This window comes from Notothenia coriiceps, unplaced genomic scaffold, assembly GCF_000735185.1.
Source record: "Notothenia coriiceps isolate Sejong01 unplaced genomic scaffold, NC01 NC01_scaffold00020839, whole genome shotgun sequence".
Lineage (NCBI taxonomy): Eukaryota > Metazoa > Chordata > Actinopteri > Perciformes > Nototheniidae > Notothenia > Notothenia coriiceps.
The window spans coordinates 1-18,795 of record NW_011353540.1 but is presented as its reverse complement, the minus strand read 5'-3'; the positions used below and the strand labels follow the sequence as shown (position 1 = coordinate 18,795).

At 39.8% G+C, this 18,795-nt stretch overlaps 1 protein-coding gene across 3 annotated transcripts in view; it reads left to right on the top strand.

Annotated features, from left to right (window-relative positions):
- sobpa (sine oculis binding protein homolog (Drosophila) a) overlaps nucleotides 1–15,816 on the top strand; it is a 41,384-nt gene extending 25,568 nt beyond the window's left edge. For 2 of the 3 annotated variants that reach the window (XM_010779848.1, XM_010779847.1), the window contains 3 exons: nucleotides 1,376–1,471; nucleotides 6,078–8,124; nucleotides 10,457–15,816. In XM_010779848.1, the coding sequence (XP_010778150.1) occupies nucleotides 1,376–1,471; nucleotides 6,078–8,123 (2,142 nt within the window). In that variant the 3' untranslated portion in view covers nucleotide 8,124; nucleotides 10,457–15,816. The remainder of the gene's footprint in view (nucleotides 1–1,375; nucleotides 1,472–6,077; nucleotides 8,125–10,456) is intronic. The other variant, XM_010779849.1, reaches the window with a different exon arrangement.
- The last annotated feature ends 2,979 nt before the right edge of the window (nucleotides 15,817–18,795 follow it).

Genomic DNA, 18,795 nt, shown 5'->3' with positions numbered 1-18,795 from the left:
CACCTGGCATAACAGTTTTCACACTGTGCGTAATGAATGTCTCACAGCGCAAGAGAAGGTGGCTCCTTTTCAGATTGTTTGAATGTTTAGAGTTTAGTATTCTATTATGAGAACATGGACAATTAAACCAGCAACACCTACTGTTTAAGCAAATTATACATTATCTTAGTTAAGCTACAACTTTTATTTCAACAAAAATGTATTAAAGAGGCCCTATTATGCTTTTGGGGGGTTTCCCTTTCCTGTAGTGTGTTATATGGGTTTGTGTGCATGTAAATGGTCTGCAAAGGCTGCAATTCCAAGGTTCCCTCCAGAGGGAGTTTCTCTCCCACTCCAGCCAAATACTCCCCATTTGGCAATTCAAGTCAACCACAGTGTGTTATTCTTTTACAACAATGTTACATTCATCCAAACCAACCAGATAGGTACTGACTATTCAACTGAGTCAGACACATTGTCATTTTGTAGAGTGCTTATTCAAATGTTAGAAGTTAAAAAGGGTTTAAAGGGTGTAGAACATTATGATGGAAGTGTATGACGAGGAGAAGTATGTTTAACTTTTCTCTTTTCTACCTTTTTCAAATACATTTTGACATGTAACAGAAGGTAAAGCTGGATGTAAACAACTACACTTCAGTACAATCTCACACTCATTCATGGCTTTTAGACCATATTTACCTTTACATACAGTCTATGGTATTTATTAGAAGCACAGAGTTGGAGGGAGCCTCTGAACTGTTATATGATATATTGGAAATGTCTCACACGAACGACGTATTCCACTTGTGAGAAAACAATCACATATTATCTTAGAAAAGTGTAACTGTTGGTTTGCAGGACATTTAAATATGGATCTAACGTCCAATTGAGTTTTTGGGGGAAATACAAGACACGTAAACAAGCATTACTGAAGAGTAGTTCACTTAGCGTGATCACTACGTTTTTATTTTTTATTTTATATGTGTTTAATTTTCCATTTTTATCTGAAATAAATCTGTTTCAATGAACACACACAGCTTTGAAAGTAGGCAGCAATTTGAATGTAAAAAGTAAATGTCTTGCACACTCCTCAACCTGCACATGCATACACACACACACACACACACACACACACACACACACACACACACACACACACACACACACACACACACACACACACACACACACACACACACACACACACACATTTTTGTTTCAGAGAACTCTGTTGATTGGTTTGACCACAAACCAATGACTGCTCAACCATTTTAAAGTCACCATTTCTGTTCATCTTTCTCACTGTTGTTTTCCATTTCTGAGTTTCCTTGTTGCCTCTGTTCACCTGTTTATTTTGTCCATTCGTAAAAAGCAGCCATTATTTCTTCCCCCCCAGGCAAGAGACGACGATGGCCTCGGTGGGAAATTACCCCAGCACAGCTTTACTCAGGACACGCCCAGGCTTGTCTTCAAGACAAACAGCGATGTGCTTGTAAGGACCATAAACATTTAACACCAGATAGAGTTTAAGCTTGATGGCTACTGCAGAAATATGTTTTGATGTTGTTCTTTGTTAAAAGTGTATCAGTTTCAACTAATTTATTCTTGACATGTTAATAGATCTTAGGCACATCTGTAAAAGTAGACCATCAGATTCAAATCAGACCAAGAATTAACACACAGTACACAACTCATGTTTTACATAAAGTTTGCACACATTTAAGTTGAACTTTTTTCATATGTAATCATTTGTTTTGCTCATTTTCATTATACATTGTATTCAGTGACTTGTGTTGGGAGTTAGTAGTTATCATACAAGGAATCTTAATTAATTGATATGCAATTTATTTAGGTATTTTTGAGCAATGTAATATTTTACATAGATTGCAGAAAAAAAGAAAAGTTGGTGAACCCTTCATCACAACGGAAATTCAATGGAATATTATACCACTAACATGTGCTTCAAATGTATATCCCAGGGATGATTCTTGATAAGTATATATAATAGACTTTTATGTTTTAGCATTGTTTTGTGTTTTCTGGTTTCAGACTCTGAAAATAATGGGGGTTATCACATCTGACAAATAGTGTCAAGATCTACAGAAAAAGACCCAAAGACATTTTAGGAATTGCGATTATTTCCTGTTGTTCAAAGTCAGATTAGAAGATAAATAGCGCTTGTACTGGATATGTAACCTAAACGTAAATTGAATATTAAGCTTCAGACAGCAGTAGGTTAGCTTGACTAAACAAAGACTGAAAATGGCGGGAAACAGCAAGCCAGCGACTTTAGAAATAAATAATCTAGTCGCAAAATCTAAAGTAGCTTATATCCTTGTTTTGTTGTTTTTTCTGTATGGTACCGGACAAATAAATGTAACTAACTGATTCTGATTGCCAGACAAACAGCAAGTGAGCTTTACAGGCGCTTGTAAGCAGATTTGATCATATCTGGACAGGCTAACTCTTTTCAGTCTCAATGCTAATATGCTAAAAACAAACTAACATAGGCCGTAGCCTCATATATAGATATTTAGAGTGCTATTGATTTTCTCATCTACAGACCGGATCTAGAAGAAAAGGAATTTCCATATTTCCCAAAATGTCAAACGTTTGCTTTGGGTAAAGATGTCCCACATGTAAAAGCAAACATGTACACGGCAGCCACACGCTAACACAAATATTTAGTCTGTCGGCTGCAGTGACATTCAAACACAATCCACTGTCTGTTTTATCTTTCTTACAGGGGAAATATTTTTCTCACGTTGCGTGCGTGAGTGTGTGCTGTTTAAATATAGCGCGACAGAACTTGACTTGGCAGAGTGAGAATGGCCTTTGTATGTCACATCTATAATGACCGATGGTGATGGCTGCCTGTGATAAGAACGGCCTAACACGGAGTGCAGCTTTCTTCTTCTTTGGCTTTTATCTGCAGTTTAAACTTTTCATGCTCAACTCAGGTTTTAATGAAGACATCAGGTAGTGTAGCCAATTAAAAAAAAAAAAAAACACTGGAAAACCAGATATGTTTCCCCTTTTTGTAAGCCAGGTAATTATAACCACCATGATAGATATTCCAATAAATGAGGACAATGCAAACTGATATCTTGGCTAATCATAGTAAGTCCACATGTTGCAGATGGTCTGTTAAGCTCTGCCAAACTTTAATTTTCTTGTGTAAGTGGAAGCTTTATTCAGTTTTTTTTCCAATGGACCAGGTGCTTTAAGATGGCAGCCTCTCGCTACATAATCTAGTTTTGTTTGGACTCAATCCACAAGCCCTGTGTTACCGTTTGCCATCATTGACGGACTAGAATTGTCAAGAGTGGATACTTTGCCACAGATTCTTTGGAGTGTGAGACAATTTGACTGAAAAAGAAGCGACTGGCTCACTCAAAGCACCTGCTTCATTTTCCTGGGGTTTAATCCCTGTGTTATGTGATTATAGCATCAATCTGAGAAGGGTCAAAAGAATCACATATCAACCTTAATTGGGAGGGGGGATATACAAGCCTTTCCCTTTATGCACTTCTGTTGCTTAAACCTCTTCATTCTACATATAAAACCACTTCAGGCACTCTTGGGGAAACCTTACAATCTCTGCGCCGCCTGAAACCCTCCAGCCTCTTAACCCTCAGCAACCGCCTCCTCTTCTTCCTCTTCATTATCTAAATCGTCCACATCCTCTGTAATCTCTTTAACATCTGCACATCTTCAGTGCCGGAAACTTTTTCATCCTCATCTGCAACCTGTTGGTCTAGAACCTGCTCATTCAATTTAAGACTCTTTCATCCAATCCATTAACCCCTAAAATGTCTCAGATCATCATCTTACCTTAATTGTTTATTTAAACCCACAATAAAACTAGCTGTTGCATTAACTTAAATGTCACCGGCGTCGTCACTGGTCCTTTGAGAAGAGGAAGAAAAACGATTGGTGGTTGCACTTGTTTGCAAGCACGATAATTGCTGTAATGCAACCGGTTAAACTGCAACGTCGATGCCGCTTCGTTGGCCACGATCAAAATAAATGACCGTAATTACATTCGACTGCAAACATCTGTGTGGTGGTGGATGGAGAGAGCGCATGAGCGAAAGCAAAACTCCATTAGCGTAATGCGCAGTGAAATTTCACTTGCGGTGCGGAAAGTCGTTAAGTGCTCTCCATCTGTCATTCTGAGTCGAGGAAAGATTTCAGCACATTTATTATTGAAAATATCCTGGGCCAAACTCAACTTGCGAGAGCCCCTTTTTGACTTTTACTCAGTCATGGCTCATTGAATTAGCCAGTACTAAATGGGCAGTTAAAACGTGTAGAAGAGATGCTGGAGCGTGCTGTTTGAGCAGTTGCTATGTAGTCCAGTCTCTGATGTGTCTTTGATTCCTTATGTTCTCCAGCTGCTTGCCCTGAGCTCCCTTCATCTGTCAGATTCTATTGCATTTGTGCAAGTTACCCGTCCTGAGTGACACTGCATAATGGCTTATAACAAATGCAGCACTCTTTTTACTAACTTTTAGAGCTGATTAAATCCAGCCGACAATCAGATTTTTAACACATAATATAGCAAGGAACCTGATGTTTTACATGCGTAACAGCTGCAGGACAGCATGCTATGTATGCCTTTGAAATCCTGGCCAGTGTTACAGTGCATCTGCCCGAACAGCGCATGTGAGTCCACTGTCTTTCAGCTGCTGCCAGACAGGATCCTGCCAAATTAACCAATGTTGCTATGCAGTGTGCAAAAAAGGAGTTTATCCACCTTCCAGTTGCAACTTATTAAGATTCAGCAGGGGGGCTTAATAGTCCGTGTGATAGATGGATGTCGTTGAGGGGTCTGACAACTGATTAATGCCTTAATTATCTCCGGCGAGGACCTGCCACTCCTCCTAGAGCTGACAGAGTGAGCTGTGTGTGGCCTGACGAGTAACGCCGTGTTCGGGGCTCGCCCACTCTTATCTGCTCTACCAGGGTCACATTCATTTGCCTCCCGAGGGAAAATGTGCATTTTTTGTAATGCAAAGGTGTATAACAGTGATGAAACAGTGCAGCCGGATGTTTTGGGATCTTTGCCACTACCAGAAAGACAACTTTTCAATTTAGCCTCCTCTTGTTTGCTCTCTGCATACAGAAGAGATTCTGCCTTAAATCACAAGGTAAGATGAGAGACCTAGTTTGATACTGAATTTATGATCCTGTTTTGAAATCATGAATGTGACTTATTGGGTATAGTTTAAGAAATAACATGCTGCTACAGAACTTTATTAGTATAACGTACAGTAAAATTTTCCAAGAATAACCAGTTACTTTTATGCTGGATGAGCAGTGAAAATTAAGGCATTCATAAGCTTTTAATCACACAATTGTCAGGAATGTAGATGCAGAAAAAGTTAGAAGTGTAAAAAAAGACAGTTTCATTTGTTGAGGAATACATTGTGATATTGTGTTGCATAATGTTATATTGTTAGGTGTTAGGTATTGTTACTGTTGTCCAGACTTGTTTTTTATGCAGGTAAACAAATTATCATTTTCTAACACAGCTTCTAAGTACATGTATGACGAGATTACAAAAAGATGGCTGCATTGCATTCTGGTTTTTTGAGACTATACTATATTTAAAAGATTGTTACATTGCTAACCAACAACACAATACCATACACTTACAGACTTTTCACTTTTTGAAATGCCTTTATGTCTTGTTGGGCTTGGGTTGTGGTTAAATGAGACTGGAAGTGCTTTTATTGCCAACATAAGGCGTAAATGGGAATTCCTTGTTAAGACAGGAAGATAAACACAAAGTCACTTTAATACCACTTAGCAGCAGAATGGTATTTTGCACATTTAGCTCTCTGTAAGGAACATTTTTCAGAAATGTACAAACACACACCCACAAGTGTTTGCTCTTGACATACTGTAAATTCTAAGTATTTTGAAACAGCATTAGTTTTGTTTAAAAGTATTTTATATTTTTGTAATCTACAGATGGTTTGGAGGCTAAGCATTTGCTTACCATTGTAATTCAGAGGAGATTAAATTGTATTTTGTTTGCAGAGAGACAGGTGCTGATGCAGTGTGTGTCCTGTGTGTGTTTTCTGCTACAGGTGTGTGACTGGTGCAAACATATCCGCCACACTAAGGAGTACCTGGACTTTGGTGCTGGTGAGCGGAGGCTGCAGTTCTGCAGTGCCAAATGCCTGAACCAATATAAGATGGACATTTTCTACAAGGAGACCCAGGCTGCGCTGCCGGGAGGGTTCTGTAACCCAGGACACGGGGGAGGAGGTGAGGGTAAGATGGAGTGCGGCGGGGGGGTACAGCTGCTCACTCCTGAATCTTGGGGAACGCCGTTAACGGACCTCCGGCGTAAAGCTCCCTCGCCAGGGGGGCCATCAACAACCTCTGCAATGGCCCCTTCCACTTCTTCTGCCACCTCCCCCTCAGACTCTGCAGCTGTCTACTCCCCGTCGTCCTCGTCCAAGATCCCCACACCCAGACTCCACGAGAGCCCCACGCTCCACCCTCCGCCTGTTCCCACTTTGCACCCCCCTGTCGGGGTTCCTCCTGGTAGCCCTCCAATGGTGATGACACCACGAGGACCCATGCCCCTGCCCCTGTTCATGGAGCATCAAATGATGCAGCAGATGCGTTCACCATATCTTCGGCCCTCTGCCCACCCAGGTGGGCCCCATAGCCCCCTGTCAAACCCTATGATCCCTGGTATTGGTCCACCTCCGAGGACCATGGGTCCAGCATCGAGCCCCATGCACAGGCCTCAGATGTCTCCACATGTTTACCCCTCATCTAACCCCAACCCTGGTATGATGCCACCCTACCCCGGTTTCTCCATGCCAGGCCTCCCCCATTTTCCCCCAGTCAATATGATGCCCAATGGACGCATTCCTATGCCCCCAATGATGAACTATGGCATGCCATCTTTGTCCCCATTAGTACCCCCGGCAACTCTGTTGATCCCCTACCCTGTCATTGTACCCTTACCAGTCCCAATCCCTATTCCAATCCCTATTCCCTACAACCCTCAGGCTTCTTGGGACAAGCCGGAGAGGAGTGGCCCCTTCCGCAGTGCTCCAGAGTCATCCGAATTTTCAGCTTCGGGACCCCACTCTCCAGGTTCCTCTGGAGGGCACAGAGGGGAGCAGAAAGTAGAGCCATCAGTTCTAGAGCGTCTCTCTCCTGCACACTCAGAGAGGAGCAGGACAGGGATGGTGGACTTGACTGTGAAGGCAGAGGACAATTCGGGCAACCTGTGTCCAACCAGCTGCCCCGGACCCATGGACGGGGTGATTGATCTAACTGTGGGCCAGAGGACTTACCAACAGCAGGTCATTCAGAGGATGCTACCAGGGGTCCAGGTCAAAGTAGAGGCAGAGACTGATTCAAGATCTCCACCAGCTGCTGGGCTGAGTTGGGAAGGGAAGGGGAGTTGTGACGGGGGAGAAGGGGCCCTCTCACAGGGCTTCCTCAGTGCTATGGAGCTAGAAGGGGCCACACAACCAAACACACTGGAATCATCAGGTCCTCCCTCCAGCTATAGCAGCCCTTCTTGCCATGATGACCCATCAGTGAGCCAGCTAAATCCCTGTATCTCTAACCATACCCCACCATCATTGCCAAGCACAGCACGGACCCAACCCCAATCCCAAACCCCGCCCCACCTCCAAACTAACCCTGCTGCCCTGTGTAATGTCATAGTCAATGGTTCGGGGTGGCTTCCGCTTCTCCCTCCTGCCTTCGAGTCTTACCCTGAGCGAGACAGTGTTGCAGGAGAAGGGGAGGCACAGCCAGCCAACGGTGACCTAGAGCTTGAGGCACTAAAAGAGAACAATTGCTCGGTTGGAGTTGGAGATTGGGAGCCGGGGAAGCGGGGCTCATTGCAAGACGAGATGACGGACACGGTGGAGGGTAAGCCGGATCCTGACTCCAACGCAGAGGAGGGTGAGCATGCCTACTCCCTGCCGCTGCTGTCCACCGGAGGCTGTGTGGTCATCCAGCCTGTGCCAAAGCCCGGCGCTGAGAAGACGGCCATCCTGTCCTGCTCCATCAGTGCCCCTTTATCAGTGGACGGGAGCCCCGAGCTGGAGCCGCCGCTAAAGAGGAGGTGTCTGCGAATCCGCAATCAAAACAAATGAGGTGGGTTCACTCCACTGGGCTTCCACAAGCAGTCTTATGTAATTGTGCAGTCTGTTATCAAAAAATATTCATTGACATTTTGGAATTCACAGTAGGGTACCCTTTAAATAATCAGACAATGTGTTGTTTCAAATGTCTCCCCAGCGTGTGTCGTTGAAGAAAATGATCTCATTTAGTTCCAAAATCTTACCATCTGATGTAGTGCAGGGAATAAAAGGATCAAGGTCCAGTAGAAAACATGACTAGAAGCCGACACTAAATCAAAATATTACATATGCAATAATAAATACACTTTTAGAAATTAAATAAGCCCTATTATGTTTGTTGGGGTTTTCCCTCTCCTGTAGTGTGTTATATAGGTTTTTATGCATGAAAATGGTCTGCAAAGGCTAAAATCCTAAAGTTGCGTTTCTCTCCCACGAACTCCCCCCCTGCCTGAAACGCCTCCATTGGACTCCTTTGTTTACTTCCAGAACATAGTGACATCACTACGTATCATTTGCGCTTCTATTAGCTAGCGCTCCAACACATTGTACTTAATCGGCCAGCAAACCAATCAGAACAGACTGGGCTGTGGTTTGAGACAGAGGGTGAAAAGAGGTGCTCCCATTTTATTTGTCGCTTTACTTTTACTGGCAGAGTTTTACTCCTGTTTTTTCTGTAAAGCGACCCGGGTCCCCTGAAAGGCGCTATATACATTTAAGTTATTAATTTATTATTATTATTATTATTATGAGCCTCAGAATATAGGGAAGTCTATCATGAAACAGGATTTATTCAACACATTAATTCAATATTTAATGATGCACTCCTCGAATTGGTAATTAAATGAGATTGTATTCAAGAGCAATTGAAGTTATGGTAACACGAGGCGAGCGCTCTGAATTAGAGTAATTAATAACGACAAAAGACGGAAGTCAAGCTCCATGCACAGTAAGTAAGTACTGCTAAAACCAAACCAGCAGCTGAGCAAAATGTAACATGACCTTCAGGTAACTGAAGATACACAACATTTGATAAGTGATATTAACGAATGCAAAAAGATATGCTCTATCTCACCTTATTCACTCTTCTGCCATATAAGGCATTTGTTATGAATGATCTAAAACACTATGTCAAATGTATGGCACCAGAGGAGCACTGAATATTCAATTCTTTATTTGCCCCAAAGTGCCCTCAAGCTGATACTGATTGCACGCTCTGTAGAGAATCAACAGAACATTAGGAAGCCCTTCTGAATATTTGCATTTTCCACTGTTCCTCGTGAGTTTGGTCTCCTCATTGTCATTTACGTTTCAAAAGAAACACATTTTTTCACCAATGTGTATTTGACACATCAGAAATACATTTCTTATCAAAGTCTGCAGAGCATGGGTGGATTGATAAAACAGAGGACCCTCCCACAAAAGGACCATGTTTGTGTCCCCCAGTAAATCCTAAGTCCAAGTTTACTTATTTTAATTTACGTCTGTACTTAAAGAGGACTTATTATGCTAATTTTAAAGTTCATATTTGTATTTTGTGCCTCTACTGTGACATGTCTCCATGCTGTAATGTTCAAAAAGCTCTTTATTTTTCTCATACTGCCTGTGCTGCAGCACCTCTTTTCACCCTCTGTCTGAAACCAGAGCCCAGTCTGCTCTGATTGGTTAGCTGGCTCTGTTGTGATTGGTCAACTGCTGAGAGATGTCCCGCCCCTTAGCCCATCACGTAAATATTTTTGGAAGGCTAGCCAAGAGAAGTGTGAGTGTTACATAGTTATGTTACGGAAGTAAACAAATGAGATGGAGGCAATTTAGGCAGTGGTGGGATTGTGTTGGAGAGAAACTCCCTCTGGAGAGAATTTAGGATTTTAGCTTTTACCGACCAAAACCTATATAACACACTATAGGAAAGGGAAAACCCAAAAAAGCATAATAGGGCCTCTTAAAAATGATAAATCAAACAGACTAATTTGAAGCCAAAATGTGTTGTTATACTAAACCTAACCAAGTTGTTTCATCGTGTAAAGAAAAACAAGTAGTTTTGCGTGTTTCCCTTGAAAAATAATCGCAATTGCAGTTTAGCTGTGTGAGAGTGTTATTCCCATTTTATAGAAAAATTATATTTTATTTTTTCTTTGTGTTGCTTATATGAACTTCAGTATGGGATTAGCACATCTATCATGTCAAGGGTCTTATTCAATACAGTACACATGTTATGATACACTCCTCAAGTTTTTAATTAAACAAAATTGCATTCAAGAGCAATGTGCTTGGACACATGCACCGACTTAAGAAAAACCAGCCTTGTGGGTGACTCAGTCTAACTCTCCTCCCACTGTGTTTCACAGATGGACGCTCTGAGGACCACAGTGCCATCAACGACACTCACTTGTCCACCCCCCACCTCCAAACCCCACCCCTCCCAGCGCCACTACCGCACATGTACACGCACACACATACACTTTTTTCTCGTCCTCGTTCATCGCCCAGTCTACCAGCACCACAAATCGCCTTCGACGACTGATGAGAGTCCAACCAAACATGTTGATGAGTATCACAGCAGAGCGCTCTGGACTCATTTGGTCCGTGTGACAGACGCTCTGACGGAATGAACTACAGACTTTGTACTGCAGACAGTATACTACTGCAACAAGAGGACTTCACCCCACTGCTTCTCTCCTTATTTAGAGGCTCTCAGCCCACACTGCCCCTTACACCTAATCCAGCGTCACCATCAAAGCAAGAGCTCTTCACATTATCTGTAACTACAGAACGCACCAGAGTGATTAATGAAGGAGCCCCAAAGAGTGACTACCTTCTTTTAATAAAATTCTACCATTTTATCCAACATGGTGCCACACCACAAGTAAATCTCTGATCCAGTAAGTGTTTGTTTTTTTCTCTCACACCTTGTCACTAAGGTATATACTGATTTTACAAAGTGTAGATTATAGAGCCATAGAGATGGCAGAAATAACAGAAATTCTAACCAGCAAAAATGTACTTGTCAAAGTGTTCTGGGTGATTTTGAGGGGCGAAACATAAACACGGTTAATAGGATGTGACTGAAGGACAATTAAAAGAGATCTTTCAATCAGAAGGCTTTAAAAGTGTCCTTGGACATTAAATCACAAATTTTGTGGATAATTATTCCTTCTGAATGAGCATACTGGAAGATAAATGATTAACCTTCACCAGCCAGGAATGGTGTGTGAGCAGAATCATACAATCTCTGATATGTCCTGTAGCATCAGTTTGTTTGGTATTAAACTCCACTTAATTGATATACTGTATGTTGTAACAAAAGAATGATACACAGTTGCCATGAAAAGCATTCCTACCATTGACATTTTCACGCCCTTTGGAATCTCGCCTGAGTGCTTAAACAGTACGCCATACCAGTAACCGTAATGGGCCCCCCTGCTGTTTTTAGAACGTTTCAAGGCTTAATGCGCCTCGAAAAAGAACCTGGTTTGCATGGCAATATAAAAACTCTGCCAAGCTGCAGTGGTTACTTGCTACCGCAGGCTAGTACTTCATCTTTTTTACAATACATTACCAGTGATGTTCCTGTAATGGGCTGGTTTGAAACTGACTGCACTGAATTTAGAGGGGGCAGAGGAAAGCCAGCTCTTTCATAAATAATTATTGTGGGACTTAAAGTAACACCACACGTTCTTTTCTACAATAAACACACTCAAGACAAATGTTATGTTTTAAATATTTTAGAGATATTTAAAATATTGCTTCTTGCTTGTCCATCAATCCTGCCAAGTTTCTTAATTTTTGCCAATTATCTTTAGTTTTAAGTTTTAATTGTAAAGCCAATGTTTTCCTTAGCATGCTCTGTGTATGTCTTTGTGCAATTTAAAGGGGACATATCATAAAAAAGTCACTTTTTTTTGTGCTTGTGAACATACATTAGGACAGTTTTCTGTCAAGTTCATAAAAAATGGGATTTAACAAAGCCATTCAAAATATAATGCCCCCTATCTGAGCATCTCCTCTCAAGGCACCAGAACTGCCTTTGCAAAGATTCAATTTATCTTTCTTGCCGGCCAATCACAGCAGACCAGGCTTTTCCGGGTCTTAAAGAGACAGGTGCTAAAACGGATCATTTGAAGGAGAGGTTGAATAAACATATATTCAGGAAAGCAGAATGAGATAAATAACGGGTTTTTGAACATTAAAGCTTGTAAACATGTTCTAGTCAAAACCCATAGTAAAAGTATGAACATAAAAATGAGCGTGATATGTCCCCTTTAAGTGAATGAAATACAACTGTCAACGTTCAGTTTGATTGGATCCACTTACACTGCAGTTTAAGACGGTGAGCTGGGACATCAAACTAAAAATGAGCATTTAGTTTACACCCTTATGTAGGAGGTACATTGTAAATGTACGAGACAAGGTATTATCATATGCCAAAGGCCTCCAGTGGGATGAAACAAAACATGTCGCCTAGTTTTCAGTGGAAATTGGATTTGCAAACTGAAGATTTGACCAGATAATTTATAGTTGCCAAGATAACAAGCACTTTCAAAACGAAAGAAAGAGTACACACGTGGATGTCAAAAACAGTATTACCCTCTTTTGTCTCTTCATGGTTTATTTAACCAATTAAAAAGGTATGTCACACTTCATGGAAGATGAAATACAACTCTGGATTAATTTAACAACTTGAATGATCTTTAAAAGGACATTTCACCCCAAAATCTAAAATACCTATTTTATCTCTAACTTGTAGCACTATTTATCCCTTTAGTGTTGGAGATAGCATCTGTAGAGACGCCTGCCTTCTCTTCAATATAATGGAACCAGATTGCACTCCAAATAAATACAGAAAGAGAAGGCAGACATCTTAACAGCTGATGTCAATAAATGGTGAAGAATAGCTCTGCAGGTAAAAGTAAAAATATATAATCCCATCCCATCTGACTGTTTTTGTAGTAGCCTTTGGTTTTTTTCTGTCTGATTTGTTCTGTGTCCAAGTGAGGCCCAACATTAACTCATACTTACATGTCACAAGCATACATGCAGCAATCATATCACTTACACACAATGCACACATACATGTAACTGTGTGTACGTGTTTGTGAGGCAGGTGCAATCAGAGAACACAGTTGAGATTATAAAGTGTTGACTCAGAGTAAGCAGTGTGCAACTTTATCTGTTGCCTGTTAGTCAGGCATTTAGGCTTAGCTTGATGCTTGCCAAGGCCCAGCTTTGGTGTCACTTTAAGCAGTTCCATGCCCCCGTTTAATTTATTTGCAATCAAAGGCAGTTAAAATGCTCTCTCTAAGCTGCTTGTTTCTGTCTCGTCTACCTTCTGCTGTATTTGTCCATAAGTAGAGATACCCCTTGCTGTTATTATTTCAGAGATAGCGGGCAGTTTTCTTGTACAGAATCCAGAAACAACAATGTAACTGGACACTGTTGTTTTTATTGTCTGTAATATGGGAGTAATACAAAGCCAAGGCCACAGCCCCAAAACATCCCGCTTACTGTTTTGACCAAAAAACAAAGAGGAGGTTTCTAATCTTTTTTAATACGTCAACTTTTAAATCTTTTCAATTGTTACTTTCTGTAAATCTTATATTTTATCAAATGTACAGCAGTCTGTAGATTTTTAGATTGTAAAGTCCCCCCAGGATGCAAAAAAACAGAGGGCATTACCTCAGTATCCCCAACCATGTACAAATCTGAGCCACTGCTACAGCTCTGTCCATAGTTACTGTATGGGCCTGCACCATTCGGTTCAATATAAGTAGGAAGGCAATTGTGTCAGGTAAGGAGAACACAGTTTTTAAAATGACCTATATGTTCTGGTTAGTTACTTTGGTTACTGATGTAAGCTAACTGCTCCGAGCTAACTCTTTACTGTCTGCTAGCATATTCCAAAACAGGAATATCGACCGGTAAATCAAAGAAAGATGAATCCATTTTGGACTCGCGCGTAGCTGTCATCAAGTGCCACCCGGGACAGAATATATACTTTCAACATGAAATATCTGAAGCATATGGCCATAAGTCATTGCAAAGAATATATGATTATTTGATATATTTCTATTTGAGAGTTAAATCAAAAGATTGTCACCTCTCTGGCTTAGCTTAGCATAACACAGCATTGAGATAGTAAATGGGTTTGCTCTGTACAAAGGTTTAAAAGATCTGCTTACCAGCAACCTCGAAGTCTTACTTATCAACACAATATAACTGTTTGTTTTCAAGTATTAATGCTTAAAGCTGGATGTAGCTCCATAATCGGATTTCCCAAAATGTTTCTTCCCCTGAGGGCAAATGTTAAAAAATGTTGGCTACCTTTTCCTGTGACATTGTTCATGCAACCATCAGACTAAACTTAAGCCTCCAACTGTAGTCCCAGCTTCAGCAAGCTTTTAGTTAGCATAGCTCAACGCAAATAATAGTAACGGGGAAGAAGCTAGCCTTGCTTTGTCCAAAGGTTTAAAAAAAATCGGTCCACCAGCACCTCTAAATCCTACAAAATACTAAAGTGTATTTGGTCTGTTTCCAGTCTTTATGCTAAGCTTAGCTAACCGGCTGCTAGCTATAGCTTCACAAAGACATTTCGCAAAAATGTTGATTGTTCCTTCCTACCTTTTTGTGACCCTTCTCACAGTCACAACATCAAGCTAAAATGACAACTTACCTCTAGTCTCTAAGAACTCCAAGTAGGCCTATGTCATTGTCTTTACCAGAGGTTGATGAGGAACTAACCAAAATCTTTTACTATCTCTGCTTTTTCTCCTGCCTGACACCGTTACACACACATTCAGACACACACAGAAAAAACAACATGCATGGTCTGTCTGACTCTAATCTCCACAATGTTGTGTTGACGTTGCAAACGATACACTGTCCATGTCTGAGACAGATATTCAAGATATGAAAGCCTAAATCTCATGTGGAAAAATTCTGGACCACTTATTCAGTCTTTGTGATGGCAAACAGACTCGTGACAAATCTCCTGCATTCCTTTTTTTGATGATGGACTACAGGCCTGGTCAACAGCCTGAATTATGCAATGACAACTTACTCCAACCCTAATGTAGACGAGTGGTCCACAGACAAAATAAAACATGACATGACTTCATGTTACCTTTCAAAAACAACAGAGAAGTTGCCTTAACTCTTGCGTGTATAATCTCCACAGTTAAGACAATGATGCTCGCTTGTAAAGAAGACTCCCTTCTTTGTACAAAATGAAATATACCAGAAACAACAACTTTGTTATCTTGCTAGTGTAAATGTATAGATGATCAGCTTTTTTTCTGTAACTTGGATGGACCGTCACATTTTTGCTAAGAAGAAACCCTCCTCCCAACTTCCTGTCCGTAACCATCCAATCTGTTCAACGTTTTAACTCGTGGTGGACTGTCAATCTTTTTGTGTACATTTTATAGTATTATTTATTGTTTACAAGTTTTGCATTTGCAAATAATAAAAAAAAGTGAAGTTGACCGGAGCATTCTATTCCAATGTAAATGCCTGGTGAACAGTGAAAAGCTTTTTTAATTATTAAAATGGAGAAAACAGTGATATGAGAAGATGACCTTCTGTCTTTTTATTATGACCTTGTAACATGTACATAACATGTGGCCAAAGTTGCTTTGGAAAATAATAATTTTTTGTGTTGTAACAGTATTTGTTTTATCCAGTGAATTGCTCATGAAGACAAATAAACAAGAGGCACACACAAATCTGTTTCATAATTGTTCCTATCTGCTCATTTTATGGATCCTGCACGCAAAAGATATTAGCTTTATACTGTGAAGGATGACTTAAGTATCAGTTCAAATGCAACATAGCAGAGAGCCATTCAGGATCAGTGAAAACGGTGACAAATCACAATCATAACTTACGTTTAAATTGTAAAATATCACTTTTCAGAGTCAAAATGTTTGACAGTAATCCTTTTGAATAAAAAAGAACAAGCAGTGCAGCTCAATGGAAACATGAGAAGTTCATAAATACAATGCGTTGTAATCCATAGATACCCTCAACATCAAATACTGTGCTGCATATTTTCATACAATAGAGTTTGAGATGAAAAGCAAGAGTTACTCTAGGATATCACAGAATTGACCCGTCAAATAAAATGACGCTAACAGCTTGTGAATGTTATTTATAATTAATGCACACAAGATTACGTGTTTAAACACATTTTAGAATATTGAATCATGTATAACTTAGGCTTTGGTTATATCATTTAAATATTAATGGATAAGATGGAGTGGAGTGAAAATAAAAACACACTTATGAGTCAAGTAATTAGTTATAAGTGGTAACAACAAAACTATATGTGAATTGGTTAATATGGACCAATAAAATGTCCCGATTGTTAAGAAATAATTTCATCATACACAATCAGAGCATGATATATATATATATATAATTATTTGACTAAGTTGACATCTCATTGAGATCAAGTTATTTTTCATTAGTAACCTTGCGAAAAGGGCAGAATGATTTTTTTTTTACAATAAATACAAACATAACCACAACTGTGAGTCACTACAGATGAATGAGCACAATATCCAGTTAATGTGCGTTATAACACACTGTTACAATGCACACAAGGCACAGTTTGAAAACCATTTCAGTGAAAGATTAAAGAGCAATTACATCGACCAGGATTGCTATTATCCCATTATTTTTAATTGGACTAGACTCTCCAACATGAATCCGCTTTGAACATTCCAGGTCATTCTGTGCTTTATTCCAAGATAAAAAGGGGCATTATTCATAATAATATTTGTATATTCACAAAAATGTTCCTGTTAATATGTATATATATTCAACAAAAATATTCATAATAATATAATCTGACTTTCAGGTCACAGCTCAATGAGAAGTTGGATGTTATGGTCTCTAGCTTCATCTAGTGGCACCTCAGAGTATTGGCACGCTCCTCAGTAGGAAGGTAATGAAAAGAATGGAAATGAAATGTTCTTTATATGGAAACACCATTGAATCAACTATAACTGTGCATCCAATATAATTAGATCTACTTTGGATTATTGCTCTTCATGGTACTGCTTACCACCTTCATCGCATGCACACTGGAATTTGGTGAGCATTTTCTTACAATGTATTTTTATAGAATTTCTAGGTTTTTGAAAGCTTTTTGTTGGGTGACATTGGCAGTTTTAAAAGAAAATGTATTAAAGAAAAGGTGATATTGCAATTTCACCTATTCTTAAAAAACAAACAAATATCAGACAACTTTAAAGTCCTTAACTTATTTCAGTCATTCTGCTGTTTTTTCCCCTCAAAACATTGAATTGATTTCAGGAAAACATTCATCATCATATTGCTATATTAGGAATACTTAATTGATACACTGCTAAAAGTAATAGTTTTTTATTGTTGCAATTCTCATCGTACATTTTAATGAATTAAAAAAGAAGACACGATAAAACAGAGTTATATCCATAGGCCTTACAGACAACATGTTGACATATAGTAAAGGCATTGGTGATAGTGATCCATTTGAATGATGGCTGCATTAAGCTGCTTCAGTTTCAGATGTCTGGCACTGCATGCTGGCTCACTGTCACTATCATCAAGATGTATGTTTCAAAAAAGTCCTATTAACACAAACAGATGCTTTTACAAGTGTATGAGCAATCCCACATGCACAGAAATAAAAATGAAAGTTTAAACTCATACACTTGTTTCAATGTAAAGTGATGTATTTAGACTGATCCAGCCAATACACACATTTAACAAAAAGCTAGTGGGCAAAATAAAGAGATGTTCCTGAGGCGTGAGCACAGTCAGCGGGGGGGCTGTTTCTGTCTTTCTCTCACCTCTGATTGCTGTTTTGGAAAATGATCCCTGTGTGAGAACATTCAAATAATGCAAGTTACCCTGCACCGTGACAGGATGTCAAACAGAAGGCTAGCCCCTTCTCAGCAGATGTTGAATAAAGTATTCTGTTATTTAACTAAAGGAAAAGAAGCAATACCATAGCAAAGAAATTAAAGTCATACATTCAAAATATAATTTAAGTTAAAAAAAAAAAGCATTAGAATCAAAATGTATGAAAAGTAGAAAAGTGAAGTACTCATTCTGTATAACAGCCTATTTCAGAATAATATACATTAAAGGTGGGGTATGTAATTTATTTCAGAAACACTTTTTGTTATATTCCATGGAATGCTCTTAACATCCCGATAGCAATGGATATCTGAAGTGCTTTGACAAAAAATACATAAAAAAATGTCATCTGTGGAAGCCGTAGTACTGTAAAAAGCACGAATCATCTGAGCAGGCCCGGCTAAAATAACTGGATGGCCTACCTGCCTGTCAGCCTTCCATCTGTGCACAAACTTATCTCGTGCCCTCATTGGTCATGTGCGTGTTTGTGTGTGTTGGAGGAGGGGCTCTGTAAGGAAGTCTGAAGGAAGAGGCAGATTTCTTCCGGCTGCGTACTTTCAAATTCTAGCGCACTCGAGCTGATTTCTCCATGCTTACCCACCCTACCTTTAAAATACCAAAAGTGATTGTGATGCTAACGGAGCCTTCATATATCATACGTACGGTAAATTACTGGATTGATGCATTATTGTGTTCATCACAACTGATAGAAGTGGGGCTCATTTGAAATACTTTAGATACTGCTGGATATTTTAACCTTTCGTTATATGACAATGTTTACAAA